The sequence below is a fragment of the Actinia tenebrosa genome, unplaced genomic scaffold (genome assembly GCF_029948245.1).
Source record: "Actinia tenebrosa isolate PJP-AT-01 unplaced genomic scaffold, QUT_ActTen_1.0 PGA_scaffold8__29_contigs__length_14323225, whole genome shotgun sequence".
Taxonomy (NCBI): domain Eukaryota; kingdom Metazoa; phylum Cnidaria; class Anthozoa; order Actiniaria; family Actiniidae; genus Actinia; species Actinia tenebrosa.
This window is the reverse complement of record NW_028292585.1, coordinates 3199537-3219293: the sequence shown is the minus strand read 5'-3', so window position 1 is coordinate 3219293 and position 19757 is coordinate 3199537. Positions and strand designations below refer to the sequence as shown.

At 41.8% G+C, this 19757-nt stretch overlaps 2 protein-coding genes across 2 annotated transcripts; one reads left to right on the top strand and one right to left on the bottom strand.

Moving 5' to 3' along the window:
- The first annotated feature begins 968 nt into the window (after window positions 1-968).
- On the top strand, window positions 969-4530 carry LOC148904968 (ribosomal oxygenase 1-like). Its single transcript, XM_089023992.1, has 9 exons — window positions 969-989; window positions 1060-1143; window positions 1217-1321; window positions 1822-1914; window positions 2096-2144; window positions 2354-2471; window positions 2902-3001; window positions 3441-3527; window positions 3625-4530. Exons 1-9 carry the CDS (start codon window positions 969-971, stop codon window positions 3688-3690), a joined length of 723 nt encoding a protein of 240 aa, XP_088880118.1. The 3' UTR covers window positions 3691-4530.
- On the bottom strand, window positions 4512-8242 carry LOC116307034 (uncharacterized). Its single transcript, XM_089024072.1, has 18 exons — window positions 7979-8242; window positions 7861-7904; window positions 7526-7577; window positions 7413-7444; window positions 7163-7225; window positions 7001-7087; window positions 6566-6619; window positions 6406-6459; window positions 6252-6305; window positions 6112-6165; window positions 5959-6012; window positions 5819-5872; window positions 5667-5720; window positions 5512-5565; window positions 5388-5438; window positions 5239-5292; window positions 5079-5154; window positions 4512-4813 (listed from the first exon to the last, which is right to left on the bottom strand). Exons 1-18 carry the CDS (start codon window positions 8081-8083, stop codon window positions 4727-4729), a joined length of 1083 nt encoding a protein of 360 aa, XP_088880198.1. The 5' UTR covers window positions 8084-8242; the 3' UTR covers window positions 4512-4726.
- Between the last annotated feature and the right edge of the window lie 11515 nt (window positions 8243-19757).

Here is a 19757-nt window from a genome sequence, read left to right as displayed (position 1 = left end):
ATCTGTGGGATACTTACTTGTCCTACAGGGATCCTTCTCTGCTGGATACAGTGCAGACCTGATTGCCCACATAAAGCATCGATTGTCTTCATTCTTCACGTTTACAATAGCCTTCTTCCTTTCTACCCACGTTGGTAGCGGTACGTAACTCCCCCCTCGTATGGGTACGTACCTGGCTATACTTATCTCTATTCCTTCAACCTCCTCTACTGTCCAACCCGATCCTTCTTTCGTGTAGTTAGACAGCGACTCCATTATTGCTTCTAAGGCTTCACTGAGTGACCTATCCAGATTCGTGGATTCTAATATCACTAACGACTTTGATCGCAACATTGCTGTCGTCATTACCTCGTCTTTTGACAAACTTACTTCTACCATTATGCTCGCTTTCAGGGCTCCTAATTCTTCTATACCTTTTCGGAGAGTCCTTTTAACCTTCCTTTCTGACTGACGCCAAAACTGTCTAACGTCAATCTCACCATTACCGGGTATTGACACCGTGCTGAAGTTGCTTTGGGATTCCATCTATATAATAGGAAATATTTTATACCTAATACCAAGCACTTTTTAGGTCGTCGTAGTCGTACTCACAGTCCTGACAATGCCAAAACAATTTAACCTTAGTCTCAAACTTCTTACCACATCCACAATCATAACTGCTCATACACTTCGTCTTCATTTTCAAATGCTTTTTCAAATCCGCTTCTTTCTTAAAAGTTCTCTTACATTCTTCGCACTCCATATATAGACTAACATATTTAAGTGCGCTGTTGCCCTCAACCACACTTGGAGTGGGGGTCGTCCGTAGGTGGATTTTTGACACGGGTCTTGCCCGTGTTGAGATTGCGCTGGAACCCCCATTCCCTATACTAAGGTGCGCTGTTGCCCTCACGGGTAATCCTGGCGTAAACTAACATATTTCGAGTGCGCTGTTACCCCCACGGGTAATCCTGGGGGTCTCATAGGGAATGAGGGCTACACAAACACGGGTTAGTGACTTTAAACGGGAAATCCTCGTGTGGTCACTGCGCTAGAACCCCCATTCCCTATACTACTTAGGCTGATACACCAAGTGACAGCCATTCTCTTCATATCACCTTGTCCACATATCAAAAGAACTCTTGGGGAGACTTTTTTCAAAAAGTAAGTAAAGCACTATGGATTTAATGCATTTCCTATTCTCAACCTTCTGACAATGTTGTTAAATGAATTTCAGCTTGTCCCTGCTGCTCTCCAAGCCGCATTTGATGAAGACCCAGAATTTAGGCAAGGATTGCCGCTTAACTACCTGGACTATATTGGTGTTGCTAACTCAGATACTGTAAGCTCTTATATTTAAGGAGTATGAAACATGCATGCATGTCTCTGTACATGCTGTGAGCTATAGATGAAGAGAGAAGCAAGCTTAGGAACACAAGGCGTAGCCGAGTGTTTGTCTTGCTTCTGGAGTGCTCTGGAGCTCCCAGAGTGTTTATATCACAGCACAGAGATATCAGCAATCTGTTTATAATTGCTTTACGGGTAATAAAAAATTTTGAACAATTTTGTGCAAGAGTGTCTCTGTCCTCTGATATAATCACTGTAGTCAGCCAATCAGCGCTCATGTTATAACTCAAATATTTTATAAAGTGAAAGATAATAATAATATCTTATATACATGTATTAACTATGTTTTATAAATGACCAGTACAGGTTGCATTACTGATTAACTTGCAAGCAGCATTCACATTTCCATGAACAGCATTTATCATGTCCTATAAGATTATTACTAATACTGTTATTTTTTTCCTAATTTGATTTGCAATGTTTTGACTCTTGTAGATTACCAAGGAGAGGTCAGAATTCTTGCGTAAAGTTGAAAAACTCATGTCAAAACTGGTAACCTATTCTCCTGTCGATGCTGCTGCAGACCAGGTACGTTTGGATTTTTTGTTTGTCTTTCGATGCAAGAAAGTATATTAATTGACTCTTGTTTTTTTATTTACAACAGCTGCAGTTAGTTGATCTAAATCAAATGATCAGTCCGAGAATTCCATTTTTCCATGTATTTGAAAAGCTCTAATCTTTATGTGATAAGGTTTCTTTATTTTTTCAGATGGCAATTGGAGTTATTTCTGATTGCCTTCCACCAGTTCTCAATAAAGGTAAGTTAACTTAATAGTTATTTTCCTCTCAGGTTTGATTAAAATGAACTCTTGGATCACACTTCATCAGTGATTGTCAGTGGAGGTCTCACCCTTACTTCTAGTGTTTTATCAGAGTTTTAAAAATTCTAATTAGTGTCTAGATTCATGTATCAGCCAAGAGGTCATTTCAGAGTATTGCTAAAAGGTGGTTTGTTATCGTTTTTCAGATGAGATAAACCAGAGTATAATCGGGTCAGGTGCAACATGGGATGGTAACAAGGTTGTCAGCACTGCAACCATCACTAGTGAAACCCATGTGAGATTAATAAGAAAAGGCATAGCAAGGTTAGTTGATCGATACAAGTGAGATAACAAGAGGGTAAAAACCAAGATCAGCAGCACGTGCCCTGTCGGCAAAGAGCTGACAGTTGATCTGTTGACATCTGGTGCGGGGTGCTGTTCTTGCATTTTACCTAGTATAACAAAAAAAAGTGATTGTAAAAGTTTCCAGAGCCTGGCCAGGAAATCCTTACCAGTCAAATAAATTACAATTATTTGGACATATCAAAATTTAAAACAAAGGATGAAAAAACCTTTTTTTGGGTAATGAGAAGTCTGGGGGGTAGGGGAGGCAGAGGGGGTAGTGGTTGCAAGGGCATTCAGTCCCATTGAACTGGCATCATTAAAGTACTGTTCAACTTTGGGCTTACAAGTCTCAATATTAATGTTTGTAAAAAAAATATTAATAAGGATATAATAAATGTTTAAATTTAAGGCTTGTCAGTGAGGAAGACAGTGTGTGTGTTTACCATACAATGGAGAATTCAAGAATCTACCATGAAGTTGAACCACAAAAACTGGAATTTAATCCTGAGGTATTCATGACTGTTATTAGATTATGGGTGTTTTTAATGGAATTTGTTATTAGACTCGAAATACTGTACCTAGCATATGCATGTGCCATGAACAATGCATTTTGTACAATAAATTACCTGTGAATGGTCAATAATATTTATTTAGTAGTATTTTAATGAGCAATGGCCTAAACAGGTTTGCGCACAGTCTGCTAAGCTAAGAGGTCTGAAATTTTGTCTCGAAAAATCTTGTACATTAACCATAATGTTAAAATGCCATAAACCTGTGAAAATAAGCCCTTCTGCAAAAATTAAAGCCCTATTATAATGTGATTTTATTTTTGTTCTATCGTTCCTAGACTAAAAAGGGTATGTTGGGCAAATGTAAATCCAGGGCCTATGTTCAGAGGTTTGCAGTAGTTACTTTAGCATTTAGTATGAAATTTTTCCATGATTTCAGGCTGGACCTGCAATAGAGAGCATCCTCAATGCCTTCCCTGACTATGTCAAGGTAGATGACCTTCCTCACGAAAGCACAGAATTTAAGGTAAATTTTAATGAATTTTAGCAACCATTTTTCAGCTTTTTTATCTCGTTAATACATAATCAAATGGTCATAGTAAAAAAATACCTCTTTATTGCAGGTTGATATGGTAACAATGTTATACGAAAAAGGTCTGCTCCTACTTAAGGATCCGCTTGAGCCATAATAATATGAATTAACTTTGAAATTAGCATACCCACCCATGCACCTAAGAATTACCTTACCATAGCTGTTATAAACCTACCTTAAAATCTTTCACATACATGTACAGCATGTGCTTGAAAGGAGCTTTATAGCTGAAAGAATCTATAGAAATGCTGACAAACTGGGGAAGGAGTGAATGTGTTTACCTTGGTTATTGCTCTGCTCTGGTTTAATTATTGCACTACCAATATAAAAAGGATGCTTCTTTAAGAGCCTGGTTTCTGGCTCTTCACAGAGAAATATAATGCGTAGTTCCAGAAATTATCCATACCCCCCCCCCCCCCTATGGAGAAATTATTTTTAAAGATCCCATCCCCCCACCTCTAGAAATTCCAATTTTCTTCCATAGAAACTCAGGAATCTTGTTCTTTCTCTGACCCCTCCCACCCCACGGAAATTCCAAATTTCTTTGTGAGGGGGAGGGGAGGGGGGTATAAATAGTTTCTGGAGCTACACATTCACATCTGTAAAAGGGATACTCTAATTTATTAAAATTTCCTTTAGTTCTGGGTGCTCTTATTCACCCATAAACACCCATAAGAAACCTCTAATATTATGTACTGGTCACATCTTCATCCTGAACTTTTGGTCCTAGCTATAAAATGGCTATCCCTGGACTATCTCCCTGACACTTGATTCAACTACCTACTTTAGTGCTTATAATGGTGAAAATATAAGATTGACTGTGTTATAATTTTAAGTAAGGGTGTTAAACAAAATTTATGGTAAACAACAACAATACCTCACAAAAATATATAAACATTTTAATATTATTAAACTGTTCAATGCACATCTATTTACAAATATATATTAATTAAATATTTTTAAACAACTTCATGAAATGTAAACTTTTTTTGTTGTATTTTGTGACTTTTTTGTTTATAGAAAATATGAATAGAATTGTAGACAAGTATTCTCTTTAATAAATAAATTTGTAGTTATAGTAAGAATGAAGATCCTGAGCTGCCTAACACATTCTTCTTCTTATAAAATAACTACTAGTGGCCTCTGCCCATGATACATCTCCATAATCTTTGGACCATGTTCCTTTTCCTTGGTGTTTGTGTGGCTACATGTGCGCATTGCTAAAACCAAAATGAAACCTTAATTAATATTTTAAAACTTTATATTCTAGGACTGTATGTTTACATGCATTGATAGGGCTTGTGCGACATTTTCTAGCTAGTTCACAATATGCAGTTGAAATGTTGCAGTTCTCCTACAAATGACCTTCAATATCGTGAGACAAATAAATAAATATCATTAATTTATAGTTCATAACTATAAGTCGTTTTACATGAACAAAAACACTGCAGTGAATTTAATTAAGATAGTAAAATCTTATATTACCTGATCAATTTTTGCATTCTTTGCAGTATTCATCTCTTCAACTTTGTTTTTGAGTCCTTGAATTTCTGTATTTTTCCTAACAGTAATAATTATAAGAAATAAAATCAAGTTCTTCTGTATTTACAAGTAAACAAAAAAACGTTTTTAAAAAGGATAGTACCTTTCTTCCATCTTTGCCATCTGTTCACGGATTTCAACAAGTTCTCTGTCCTTTCTGATGAATAAATAAAATAAAAGAGGATTAAAGATAAGAATTTACGAAATACTTGAGCAATATGTTTGAATGGTTTGCTTTTCCTAAAAAAGTACCTTTCTTCCATCTTCCTCATTCTTTCATTTGCTGCATCTAGTTCTTTGTTTCTGATTAAAAAAAAGAAAACTTAAATGAAGATTACAGCCTAGTTTTGAGCAATGTGTTTAAAAAGATTCATACCTCTCTTCCAACTTTGACATCTTTTCTCTAATTTCATCTACTTCTTTGTTCTTTCTGATAAATAATAATGATAATAATAAAAAGAATTAAAAATAAGAGTTTAACACATACTTGTGCAATATATTCTTCTGATTTGCTGTTAATAAGAAACATACCTCTCTTCCATTTCTGCCATATGTTCTTTCTTTTCCTTTAGTTCTTTTTCCATCCTGATTTTAAAAAGAATTAAAGATGAGAATGTCATGAAGATTACAACCTAGCTGTGGAGCAATGTCTTAAAAAGGTTTGTCTTTAGTAAGAATCATACCTCTCTTCCAACTTTGCCTTCTTTTCTCTCATTTCATCTACTTCTTTGTTCTTTCTGGTAACAAAAAAGAATTAAGAATGAGAGTTTACAACATACTTGCACAATATATTCTTCTGATTTGCTGTTAATAAGAAACATACCTCTCTTCCATTTCTGCCATATGTTCTTTCTTTTCCTCTACTTCTTTTTCCATCCTGATTTTTAAAAAAATTTAAAAATGAGAATGTCATGAAGATTACAACCTAGCTGTTGAGCAATGTCTTTAAAAGGTTTGTCTTTAATAAAAATCATACCTCTCTTTCAACTTTACCATCTTTTCTTTAATTTCATCTACTTCTTTGTTCTTTCTGGTAACAAAAAATAATTTAAAATGAGAGTTTACAACATACTTATGCAATATGTTCTTCTGATTTGCTGTTAATAAGAAACATACCTCTCTTCAATTTCTGCCATATGTTCTTTCTTTTCCTCTAGTTCTTTTTCCATCCTGATTTAAAAAAAAAAATTAAAAATGAGAATGTCATGAAGATTACAACCTAGCTGTGGAGCAATGTCTTTAAAAGGTTTGTCTTCAATAAAAATCGTACCTCTCTTCCAACTTTGCATTCTTTTCTCTAATTTCATCTAGTTCTTTGTTCTTTCTGATATAAAAATAAAATATATATATAAAAAAAAGAATTAAAAATGAGAGTTTACAACATACTTGTGCAATATATTCTTCTGATTTGCTGTTAATAAGAAACATACCTCTCTTCCATTTCTGCCATATGTTCTTTCTTTTCCTCTAGTTCTTTTTCCATCCTGATTTTAGAAAAATAAAAAAAATAAAAATGAGAATGTCAGACACAACCCAGTGCATTTATTGCAATGTCTAAAGCAAATACGCTTTTGAAATTTATTAGGTTAAAAAATATGTGTTATTATTAAAAGAGCAGAAAGTTTTAGAAAGTCGATAGCCACGTATCCTCAGGTCTATATCCAAATACATTTATTTTGTCTTCTGATGAATAACAATATTAAACAATTTATAGCAAAACAGACAGTGGTTAAGGCCTATTTTATGAAATGAAATGATTCTTATGGAACCATATGTAATGAATGCTCAGAAAAAATCAGAAATTTTTTTTCATTACTTCATAACGTTGCCATGAAAAAAATATATATATATTTAAAAAATTATACCTTAGTTCTGTCTCATTTATCATTGCATTCATTTCTTCTAGTTTCTTTCCCATTCCACCTTTTTCTTCTTTCCATTGATTCTCATCTCTTTAAAATAAAATGGTTTTAAGAATTTTTTTCTAAGTTTAATTAATTTTTTTATAACATTATTTGACAAAGTACCTCGATCTTTTTTCCACCAAATCTTCCAATCTCCTTTTCGTTTCCTTTATGATATCCTCTTTCCTTTAAATAAAAAAGTCGCATTAAAATTTGAATGAAAGTTATGTAGAAACCTAATCAAATTAAATATTTATTTAATATATAATTAAATATTTTAGGATGAACAAGAATTTTTAAAATAAATTAAAACGATTTTTGTCACTTTTTAAAATAAGATGCAAACGTCAAAGAAATTCAAAAGTTTTCATACCGTGCAGTTTGTTCTAACTCATCTTCCATGATCTGTATTCCAATGTCAAAACATTGCATGAGAATTTTTCTAAATTTGGTGCTTTTTCACAACATAAAATATTTAAAACTCACCTTATAATTTTCTTCAAGCTCAAGCATTTGGATGATAGAGTAACGTTCGATTCTAGAGTAAAGATAATACCATGATTGCTGGCGATTCATTATGCACAGGGGTGCAGCCAAGAAAATAAAATTTTAAAAATGAACTATTTATATAACTCTTTTAGTATGTACAAACAAAGTAATATTAAAAATCATCAGTCCATTTAACGACCTAAACATTGAAAAATTACACCTGTTCTTAACTATCTGCCACATGGTCCTATCTGTTTTGTAGTTTTTTTTGAATTTTTTCATCTTTTTACATAGTTAATAGAGGGGAGCTGATTAAAAACTGACAAACACACCTTTGGTGTCTTTCTTCTTCTTCTTCTAGTTTTTCCTTCAGTTCCTGGAATACAATTATCATGCTTAAGTTAAGTGAATTAATAAGAGTTAACATTGAATTAATAAGAATATTTTTACCTCGTTCGTTTTTCGCATCACATTGTTTTTCTCTAGTGTTATTATCACTTCTTCCTGTAAAACCAAGAAAAGAGAGCAGCAGTAAGGGGGACTCGCGATCACCATTCGGAATCGCCCGGGAATTACCCGTGTTTATGCACTAGCGTCCCCCGCGGGAATTACCCGTGTCCCGTTATATGTTGCGCGAAGATTTCCTTACTGCTGCTATGTTTGCGAAGGTTAAAATATTTGTGTCGCAAACGGAGGATAAGATATTCCTTAGATATAGATGGACACCATCAAAAGCATTAGTAACAAGACTGTGCGCCGACTGCGAACTCAGGTGCTGGACCGCTTAGACGCCGACTTTGCCTTCACAACGTTTATGGAGGGAGATACAGATGAGACGATGAGCGAGGAAAGAGCAGAAAGGATAATTGACTTAATGCCCGAAGGTAATTACCGCCTGGAGTTGACGTTTATAAAGTATTTAGACGGCGAGTGGATAATAGAAAAGGGCAGGAATCCAATACGGGCGTCTGGCAGGAAGGACCTGTTCGTTTTAAACAAGGACACGCGTCCTGGGGCGCTGGTGGGCATCGACATGTTGTTCTACGAAGTTGCTTACCCGGTCACCGTGGTTATTTACGGTGCGTATGAAATTAAGAACCCGGACGTTAAGAAGCTCAAACCAATGCGGCATCCGGGTAACTGCGTGGGTAAGTTAGTTAGAGAGTTCTTCGAGGATTCCTCTAGGGGAGGTAAGCTTACGTTGAAGAGAAGAGAAGCCATCAGGAAATGGGAGCATGCTACTCGTAGGGCAGGAGCCACCATTGAAAACATCAAGAAGTTAGAGGTTGCTTTAGAAAGGCGCATACACGTGAAAGACATCACCGACGGCTTCATTTACTCCGGGACGCACAAGTATGGGGGCCGGGGTGCGCCTATCGTAATTTACCAGCATAACGCACATGCGTGGAGGGAGTTAAGGTTCCCAAAGAAGAAGGAGACGCGCGTTTACAAGGAGTCGCCGCTTGCAGAACTAATGCACGAGAATTCTATTTGGTTAATGGATGCGGAGGGAAGTCAATTTATGACCCAAGATGGTACTTTGTATCGTCCTGAAGTGGAACAGCTGCGCATTCAAAGCGCCTGTGAGACTTTAGGAGAAGACTTCTCCGACGAAGTGCTTAGCAGTCGCAGTTTGGACTTCTTAGCCGCAAAGAAAAGAAACGGTTGGAAATCCACGCCGGAGGAGTTCAAAGACATAGCTAAAGCTTGCGTAGAACACGGCCACGGCGGTCTGTGGAACATGGAATACGATGAAGATGAATACGTGTCGCTGGATATGAAACACTGTTACCCCGCAAGCTTCAAAGGCCTGGGGGATTGTAAGGAATATTATGATAGATACGGGCATCCAGACTCGCAATTCTTTCGTGTTGCGTTGGATGGTCACTACGACGCCCCAGCAACGGGGTTTGTACGGTTGACCACCTGGAAATTAGCAGCGGGTCTGCACCCCATAATCTATGCGTGGTGTGGGAAGCACCTGCAGGAGAAAGAATGGATACCGGTGCCCCTATTGAAGTTCTTTGAAGAGCGTAAGCTGCTCGAATACACAGCGCATGAAGCCATACTTTGTCACAGCGCCTTCACGCAATGGTTACCGGAGCACAACCTCACAGCGCGGATTGTTATAGGTAAATTCACACAGGGCGCTAAAGAAGGAGAAAAACATATGCAGCGTCGCTTGATAACAGACGAAGGCGAACTAAGCTTCCTTATAAAGCGCGCGCATGACAAAGGAACGATGGTGTCTGTAGAGAAATGGGATTACCTCGTAGATGATAAACTACACGAATGGAATGCTTTGTGTTACTACCAGGACCATCGACCACAGTATTACCATCTGCGTGCCAGCATGTTAGCCTACGCGCACATTAACCTTCTTGCGATGCTCCTGCGGTTTGACAAAGAAGACATTCCGCGTGTAGCCACGGATTCTTTGTACGTGAAACCGCACGTCTTAGAAAAGATGAAAGAATTCTACACAGAAGACGAGTTAGCGGAAAGTGGCCAATGGCGCGTCAAAGACGAAGAGATCAAAGCTTGGAGAGGCCGCGTAGAATATCACGGCGAGCACGCCCAGGGCACCGTAACGCCTACCAAAGAGCCTCTACCTTCAGTTGCGGACCCAATCTCTTACCAACGCTTCTCTTACCTTTACGGTACGGGAGGCAGCGGTAAGACGACGCGCGTACTGCAGTTATTCCCAAAAGTAAAGGTGCTAACGCCAACGCATCGTTTGGAAAGAGAACTCTGCGAAATGGGCCACGACGCTCAAACGTACCACAGCTTCTTTCGTTGGAATGGCCAAAAGTGGGTACCGGAAGCTATCCACGACATACCACCGGTGATACTTTGGGATGAGATTTGCACCGTTCCTTTAGAAATCCTGCAGGAGTTCGTAGAATTCCTCCGTGGAAAGTGTCAAGTGATATTCTCCGGAGATCCCTGCCAGCCTCCTCCAATAGCCGGAGAGATGCCCCACGAATGGCTAAAGGGGTTCGTAGACCATGCGGAGGAAATTAACGCCGACTACCGCAGCAAGGATCAAGTAAGGAACCTGAAAGCGGAATTAAGGGGCCTTAGTGATGCCGAGCAATGCAAGACACTGCGCAAACGCGTACGAGCGAAGAAATACGAGGACTTCCTTTACACATGGCATCCAAAGGATCTGGTGCTGAGCAGCAAACGCGCAGCACAGTCTCGCATACAAAAGGATTTGCTAAATATACACCGAGAGCGCTTCCCTACGCATCCCGTACCTGTTTGCTACAAACCCCACGACACCCGCATGCAAAAAAGAGACGTCTGGGTACCTGGTACCGACATCCAACTGCAAAATGCGGTAACGCATGATAAAGCCTGGGTACCCATAGAAAAGGTGGAAAAAATAACCTCCCATCCAGACTGGCGCTTGGGTTATTGCATGACAGTCCACAGCGCGCAAGGGCTTACCATAAGAGAAACCTTATGGATCATAGACCAGCGGCTGTGTTGGAGCAACCTTATCTACACCGCCGTAAGCCGTGTGGAGTATGCCAAGCAGTTGAAAAGAGGCTGGGGGCCGCAACTGCGCTACGATAAGACGCCAGAGGACGTAGCTAAGGAGAACATTGCTAAGAAACTCCTTCGCTACAAGCGGCACGACGAAGAAAAAGATATGACGTTCGACCTATGCGTGGACGACGTCTATAAGAAAGGGGCACGCTGTGCCAAATGTAACATACCTCTACTATGGAGGTTTGACCCAAATGACGATCAACAGTTTTCCGTGGATCGCATAAATAACAAACGCGGGCATTGTAGAGGCAATGTAAGACTGACATGCCTAGAGTGCAATCGGGCGCGCGGAGCAGCACTACTCTGAGTCTTTGGGGACTATGAGCAGCTCTTCCTTGACAAATCCGCGACTTGGGCCATTTAGGTAATACAACACGGGTTGCCCTTCCTTGGTGACGGACTTTGAAATCTCATACGTTTCCAGGGACCAGTTAGGATCCGTGGCTCTCTTACTGCCACCTTCGAGTTCCCCCGGCTGATAGAGGTATCTGACCACTATGTCGCGGGGGAGCTTTTTTTCCTTCAGTCCGACCGCCCTCGAACTTCTGACGAAGGACTTGTGTTCCACGTGTTTCTTTTTTATGGCATCCCTGGGTTTTATTCCCGTAGCCCTGGCCGCCTCGTTGTTCAAAGCCGCGACGACCTGGGGGAGCCTCTGAGTCCATTCCCTGTTGCGTTTGGACGGATCTTCCAGCTCTTTCCAATACTGGTACCCAAAGAGGCGCTCGGCTAAGGTCTTATTGAATCTTTCGACGATGCTCTGACCCCTGTGGTACTCAGCTTCGGCTCTCCTAATTTTAGTGTCGTGGTCTTTCAGGGTCTTAGTAACCACGCCCATGAACTCCGTTCCCGCATCCACTTGCAGCAGCTTGGGCCATTTCAAGACGCGCTTATAAATCCTACCTAAGGCTTCGGCGACTTCCCCAGAATCCTTGCTGGTTATGGGTTCGGCATCCTTGTATCTGCTTGCGATATCAACTACGGTCAAAGCGTATCTATAGGTCTTTCTTCTCACCTTGTCGTGCGGTAAGAAAAGCAAATCTGCCTGATGAACTTCATTGGGGGTATTTACGGTAAAGCTGGGCCTGGGAATGTACTTAGGCACGGGAAGATAGACCTGCCAGAGGGTTTGTTTTCTTAGCCAGTTCTTAGCCGTTTCATCTGATACCCTGGCCGCGGTCGCGAGTTTCTTGATGGCCGACGCTCCTTTCCAATAGCCTTCAGGTCCGTAGTAAATCCTTTTGAGTTTGTCCTCTACGCGGCCCATTATATGAATAGAATCGCGCTTCGCTTGATTCAAGCGAAGGATAGGACAAGATTGATCTTACGTCCGTTAAAATCCACCGTCTTTCCGTCCACTTTGATGGTGATGTTTATGCTTTCTACCAAATTGGACAAGTCATAGCTTAAAGAAATGGGAGTGTATTCTTCTGAGTCAAATGGATTACCTTTGGGCAGAAACTTGGACATAAGAGAAGACTTTTCTCCATTGTTGTAACTATGGACTAAATCGCAATAGACTTCGTAAGAGGATGCGACTTTCCATTTCACGGGTACGGCTGTGTCGGTAATTGTTTTGCCCGAGGCACATAATAAAGATCCCAATGGGTCAGACTTTCCAAAAGTTACTGAATAGTTTGGCATATTATGTTTGAGGGTCATTTCGTGCGGCAATCCTGTGGTGAGCGTATAACCGCGTTTTGCTAATTCCTTAGCAAGGGTGATTGGTGTGTAATGTCCATCGGGCAGCAATACGCCTTGATAATTGCCGCCGCCTTTATGCTCAGTGATCAAGGCATTGACTAAATTATACCAAGAATTGTACAAAGAGCAACTAACCAGCCTAACCTTATGGGCTTTGATGGGAGGATTCAAGTAAGTGGTAAAGTCATTCTTGTCGCTTTCCAAAAAGACGATCATATATTTCAGGAAACACAGTTCCCCTTCGTTAGAGCAGATACGCCAAAGCCACGCCTCCGGCCAGCCCTGCGACTCCTACAAATACCAGCTCATTGTCTTTTTGTTTCTTAGAAGGCTGGTAGTAATTCTTAAACTGAGGCTTTCTTAACCCCGTCGGTGCCGCGGGGTGTGCTTGTGCATAGAGCTTAAAGGCGTAGTCTGTGTTTTCAAAGTTCTTGTCTGCCTGCATTTTGTCTTGGTAGTTCTTGTCCAACCAATCCCTGTAAGCTTGTCTTTTTTCATTCCAAGCTGCAACGTCTCGCTGATATTTCTCCAGCGCTAAGTCGTGTCTCTTCCTTTCGGCGGCCAAATCTCCGCTGCGATCACCTCTAACTAATCTATCCAAATACTGACCACCATAATTAGCTCCAGTGAATGCTAAAGCTGCAATAACTCCACCTGCGACCACGCTAGCCATTTATATGTTAGGCAGGTACTTTTCCTTCCGTAGGTAATCCTTTACCATGATAGCCCCGCCTACGGCAGCGGTCATCTTAGCAAAATTAGCGAAGCTCTTGCTTGGGTCTTCAGTAAAGTCTTCTTTGAGCACTTTCTTACCTACCCAACCAATACCCGCAACGATGGAAGTAATAATAGCTGCTTCTTCAACAGTTTTCAACAACGCGGTCGACATTATATTACAAAGCGAGAAGGTTATTATTCCATTTCAGGGATCTTACTTTTTCTAACAGCCGGCTCCACAGGTGCGTAATGTGCTGGTTCCAATTTTACTTTTGGCTTCGTAGCCCGCCATTGTAAGTAGAGGCTGCCTGCTGCTATAGCGACTCCTAACGCGCCAATGACGTATCCCGGATTAATAAAGGATTCCTCTTCTTTTTCCTCCACCTTTTCTTCTTTTTTGGCTTTGTTCTTTTTATTCATCTCCGCGAGCTTCTTTCCGGCAGCGACTCTGCCCGGAGATTTAGCCTTGGTAATCTTGGTATCTTCTACGGGTGGTTGTTCTTCGGTGCCACTCATCTTATATTAAGGGACTTGAAGGACTTGACAAGTAACTTGATGACGACTTGACAATGACTTGGCAATGACTTGACAACGACTTGACTAAGTACTTGAGGTGACTTGACAACGACTTGACTAAGTACTTGAGGTGACTTGACAACGACTTGACTAAGTACTTGAGGCGACTTGATCAGGTACCTCAGTAAGTGCTGCCTGGAAGACCTTTTCGACTTCTCTGTCCTTCTTGAAGTCCTTCCAAGATGTTCCGAAGGAACCTAGTACCTCCTTCAAGTCGACGTGCTGAGCTACGTGAAGTGCCGCAGAGGCGACTGCCATTAACTTACCGCACTTCAAAGACAACCACCCACAGGTTATCTTAAGTTCTTGGGCGATAACATAGTCCTCGCTTATGTCTTTCCGCAGTTGCTCCACGTCGTCTATGGGCAGTGCAAGTCCAAGCAATTTAGTGGCAAGTCGGATAGCGGAGTCTGCTACGGCGTCCGTGGTCTTACTTGCAAGGGCAGCCTCGTACCTCTTATGGAACTTCTTGACTTCCTCTTCCGACAGCTTATTAACTTGCTCATGGGTAAGTTTCTTACCTATCATTTCTTTACACTTCCCTGAAGACACAAGGATGTTAAGTTGTTCCTTAAGGTTACTTTCGTCTAACTGTGTGGGGACTTCATCTAAGAGCTGCTCAATCTCCATATATGTTAATGGAATACGGAAACCTCAAAGAGAAGATCATCTTGGAATGTTGGTGCGTTTTTAAATGCCGCATGTATTCGTGTAACTGTTCCTTGGATATCTCACCGCCGTAGTCGCTTAAGATGGTTTCCAGGTCAGACTTGCTCGGAGTATAAAATACGACAAGCGATCCTATGTTTTCCCTAAAAGGCTTAGAGACGCTGGTAAGCTGTTGCGAGAGCAACCAAACGCTGATATTGTCATGCCTACCGCTAAAGGCGAGCTTCACTAATTCGGAGGTGCGCCTTTTTACGTCGTCCCCACAGGCGATGTCATCCAATATGAGGAGTGTCTGCGTATCCTTAGGGAATTGCTTGTGCCAGAACTTAAGATGGCTGGATAACTCGTTAGGGTCTAAGATATCTACGAAGAAGTCGTCATCTTTCACTCCTATGCCCGTCCAGGTGCGGTTATTCACGTAGGTGGGGCATAATAGCACGATGTAGTCGAAACGGTATCTAAAGGGTCCTAATAGCTGCTCTACTACGAACTGGGTCTTTCCGCAGCCGGTGGGTCCTACTATCAGAGCGTTACAAGGCATGTGATCTGGGTTCATTTATATCCCTTCTCTCGAAGGGAACTTGTTCCCTGATATATATGGAGCCAGTGGAAGCAGTGCAAAGAATTGTCGCCGACGCAAAAGATAAAAGAGACACCATAGAAATGCAAAGGGAGGAGATAGACAGGTTAAAAGAGCGCGTGCAGGAGTTGTACGATGAAATGTGCGGTCTGAAGCGTGCAGAACGGTTTGGCGCGCTGATAACTATGGCAACGTGGGCTAAGGAGTCCGTTAAGGACTTCATGCGATATCCCCTGTAGAATGTTAACAATAAGGTTAAATCTTTGTTAAGGATGCCTGGAAACTATTCCAAAAAATGCCTTAGAATGTTGACGTTTAGGTTAAATCTTTGTTAAGACGTGCCCTTCAAAGGGGTCTTTATTTTTATTTATTATTCATTATTCTTAATAATAATAAATAAAAATAAGGATGGGATTTGAGACTCTTTGCACAAACCCTACTTTGCTATTTTAAGCCGCCTACTAATCCTTACGGGCTTTCCACATATACTTAACAAAGATTTAACCTTATTGTCAACATTCTAAGACACTCTTTGAAATAGTATCCGGGCAAAAGAGTCCATTAAGGACTTTATGCGGTATCCCATATAAGGGTTATTAAATCCTTATTATATATGGAGTGTGAGCGGTGTAACAAGGAGTTCAGCAGCAAGCAAATGTTAAAATACCACCTGGAAAAGAAGGTATGCGCTAAGAAGGCACGCGAAAGGCGTTGTAAGGAGTGTAATCGCCTCTTTAGCAGCGCGCAGATGTTGGATTACCACGTGGATAACCGTGTCTGTCTAAAGAATGTATGTGAGCGCTGCGAGGAGGACAAGAACGACGAATGGCATCGACATCGATGCCGCGGTAATTACGACCTGCTAAGCGTGGCTTGCGAGGAGCACGGCGACGTTGCCGCACGATGTTGCCCAAAGGAAACCCAAAGGAAGTTAACGCGCCGGAAGAAGGAAATTGACCAGCGCTTTGCGGAGTTTGACTGCGTCGAAGGCGTAAGGTGGGAAGATAGGGAATATTGGGAGGCGCTTTGTGAGCGCTGCGGCTATCAAAGGAGCGGTCAACATATTTGGCAGTGTTTGTATGAAGGCCAAGGCGGTTTTGAAGAGTACTTAGATCGCTTCGAAGCTTGGCATGCCGGCAATGAGGCGGCAAGGAAAGCCCGTAGAAGTTAGAAAGGACCTAAGATAGTAAGATAGGGTTTGTGCAAAGAGTCTCAAATCCCATTCTTATTTTTATTTATTATTATTAAGAATATTCGATAATAATGAATTAAGGATATTTAATAATAATAAATAAAAATAAGGACCCCTTTTGAAGGTATATGCTAGCCTACGCAGCAGCCTTCTTAGGAGGATTCCTAATCGCCCTTTCAATATATGGACTGTATTACTTGCGAACTACCTGCCGACTGCATTACCCCTCGTAAGCCACCGATACCCAAACCGCGTAAAAAATACACCTGCCTTCATTGCGACAGGGTATTCTCCGAAGGATCCTTTGTGGGGCATTGGTGCTCCGCGGATCCTAAAGCGCAGCGGACTTTAGCAGACGCGCTTAACTACAAAGAGGAGATGGAGTGACTGTTCTTTCAATGTCAAACTTCCATCGGCCATTTACCTTACCATAGCTGCGTAAGTGGGTGAATTCCTCGCCCTGAATTACGTACCGCACGCAATCCGGCGCCCAAAGGGAATATTCCTTGCCTTCTAAGTCTTTGAGGACTAACCGTAAACGGTCGATGTCTTCGAAGACGACGTAATTTTTTATTTCGTATGCTTTACCGCAAATCAGGTCACGCCAGTGTATTTGGTTGACGATCATTATATCTATGAAATATTCTTAAATGCGTTGCCCTTGTCTCCGTAGTCTTGAAGCGTTTGCAGCACCACCGACAGGGAATACGGATGCCTTCCGCGTAGTTGCTAAGGGCACGACAGATGACGTCATAATCGTTGCTAACCATGGTCAGGTAACCATTCGCGTCATACTGCGAAATTATCTTGCGTTGGTCTGCGGAGAGTATGCCATTTCCTTTCGGCGTCTTTAATTCGATGCAAAGCCCTTCATACCTTAAATGCGCGTTCAGTATTAAGAGGTCGGGTTGACCCCTTTGATAACCCTTCTGCCAGCATTTTATGCGTTTGCTGTCAGAATCCTGCGATTCCCCTAAGCCGGGCGCTATGAGCATCTGTGGGTAGAAGCGGCGTATGTAGTCCACGACTTTCTTATGCAGGTCAAACTCATTTTCCATTTTGAAGACTAACTTGTTAGGACTATCGAACCGCCTTTCTATTTCATACTTACCTGTCTTTCTCAATGCGGGAAGAACTTCCTCCAAAACCCAATCCTGGAATGTCTCTGCCGTTGGCATCTTAGAGCTAAATATTAGTTGATACAACCCAGATTCGGTTACGTACAGGGAATTAGGCTGTGAATACGAGGGGAGGCGATTCACCTCCACTCTAAGTTCGCTAAGCTTTACCTTATACTTTTCACGAACATGCACCTTAATTGCATCTTTTGGGCGTTCATAACCCAACGCAGCCGCCACTTCCTTTGCTTTGAAGTATAGTTTATCGCCTTGCACTATGCATTGCAGTTTGGTTTCGTTGTTTTCGAATACGCGAAGCATTATATACCAACGATATTTTTTTATCAAAAGGATGAGCGAGTGGATCAATAGGCAACGCTCTTTAGCTGATTCATTTCTACGCTCAGTTGCGCGTCAGACACGACGAAAACGTAGCAGTTTATCTTGTCAGCGTCCTGCGCGTCAGTATTCTTGGTGCGCTTGATCTCCAATGTTATGCCATCCTGCGTATTTACTAGACGTAAACCCTGACCATGCAGGTCTTCGTCGTTAATGGTGCGCATGTCAATCCACAGCGCATACTTATCCTTAAAGAATTCCTCGGGGCTAATTTGGTCGCCAAACTTGCGCATGGCCTCTCTGTACACGTCTGCGAGCTTTATTCCCTGCGAGTAGACCTTGTTTGGAACGCCGTTGATATTCACGCTGACGTTAGTAATGTTGGGGTTGTGAAAGGCTTCGGAGTCGCGCTTACCGGCCTCATAGGGTTTGGTAAACACCAGCATCAGCCCCGTGAGACTTCTTCGGGGGAGGTTAATACTTTTGTTGATAACCTCATCCGTCTTATCCAGGAAGCTGAACATCTTATTCATCACTACGTGGTCGTAAAGGAATGCCTTTCCGGCGCTGTATTCCATACCGGCGCTACGGGCCAGCTCTTCGCTGTACACGGTCTCATACTGCAGCTCTAAGTTGGTAATAGAGTATGGGGTTGTTGTGGTAAGTGCAGTGGTCAGCCCACCAATGATGTTATTAGCATCTGCTAAAGTTACTTCAAACTGTAGCTCGGATAACTGTCTTGGGTAATACACACCGTGATTCGTGATTACTTCAAAGTCCAACGGGATGACATACTTGCTACCATAGGCTGTCTTTATTCGCTTTGCGTCTGCCACTGCGGTTTCTCCGCTGCCGTCAGTAGGTTGCGTTTTCGTAGGTGTGCGGACCTTACGCAGAATGACACTACCAATTCCTTGTTCTATCCTTTGCGCGCGGTCGAAGGCTGTTAACCATAGGTCCTTATAGGTGGTATACAGATCGTACCTATTTAAGTCCAAAAGGGATTCCCCGGCAAACTTGATTCTCATCTTAGAAACGATGTTGCGACCCACGTTGTTAACGATAATCCTTTCATCTGTGGGGCTTGACTGCACCGCTAGGTCAAACCTCAAAGCCAAGGTGCCAGGAACTAAGACTAGGTTATCCGTTAGGCGGGGCACGCCCACGTACAAGGTTTCTCCTGGCTTAGCGCTGCTGGGGGTAAAGGTGACCCGGTGAAAGGTGCGTTCTGCTTTCAGTCCGCCAACCTGCTTAGGTAATACGTTGGGGTTTAACTTTGAGCTTATCATATATAATGGAAGTAGAAGGAACAGACCCCGACTTCGATCCCACCACTGAGGAAGGTCAGGCTGACATTAACGACGGTGATGAAGAACCGCTGCTTCCCACCCAACAAGTCGACGATTCCCTAAGGGATAGGATTGCAAAGGCCCTAAGACATCCCAAAGCACGCCAGTACACGTTTCCGCGTGAGCACATAGAGCTTCAAAACATGGGCGAGCCGGAAGCAGCCACGCGGGAAACCGTAGAGTGGGCAGCGCGGGAGCTAGAGCTGCGCTACGACAACTTTGATGCTGACGACGTAAAGCTTACGGAAAAGGGAAACAAAGTCCTCATAAGCGTCCAAGACTTAAGATTTCCCGACAAAGACCGCTGGACAAAACCGCAAAACCTCTTTGATGAGGAGGGCAACGTTAGGGGTGACGTCTTGAGATTAAGAGGCTTTCAGCGTGCTACTAGAAGCCTGTTAGAAAGGCTGCACAACTTAACCGAAAG

Coding starts and splice junctions, on each gene's coding strand:
- LOC148904968 (XM_089023992.1), top strand. CDS start 969: ATGAGGGCTACACAAACACGG. Junction 990..1,059: donor TGAGGGCTACACAAACACGG/GTTAGTGACTTT, acceptor TATACTACTTAG/GCTGATACACCAAGTGACAG. Junction 1,322..1,821: donor GTGTTGCTAACTCAGATACT/GTAAGCTCTTAT, acceptor TGACTCTTGTAG/ATTACCAAGGAGAGGTCAGA.
- LOC116307034 (XM_089024072.1), bottom strand. CDS start 8,083: ATGGTGATCGCGAGTCCCCCTTACTGCTGCTCTCTTTTCTTGGTTTTA. Junction 7,905..7,978: donor TGATGCGAAAAACGAACGAG/GTAAAAATATTC, acceptor ATTGTATTCCAG/GAACTGAAGGAAAAACTAGA. Junction 6,013..6,111: donor ATGGTAAAGTTGAAAGAGAG/GTATGATTTTTA, acceptor TTTAAAAATCAG/GATGGAAAAAGAAGTAGAGG.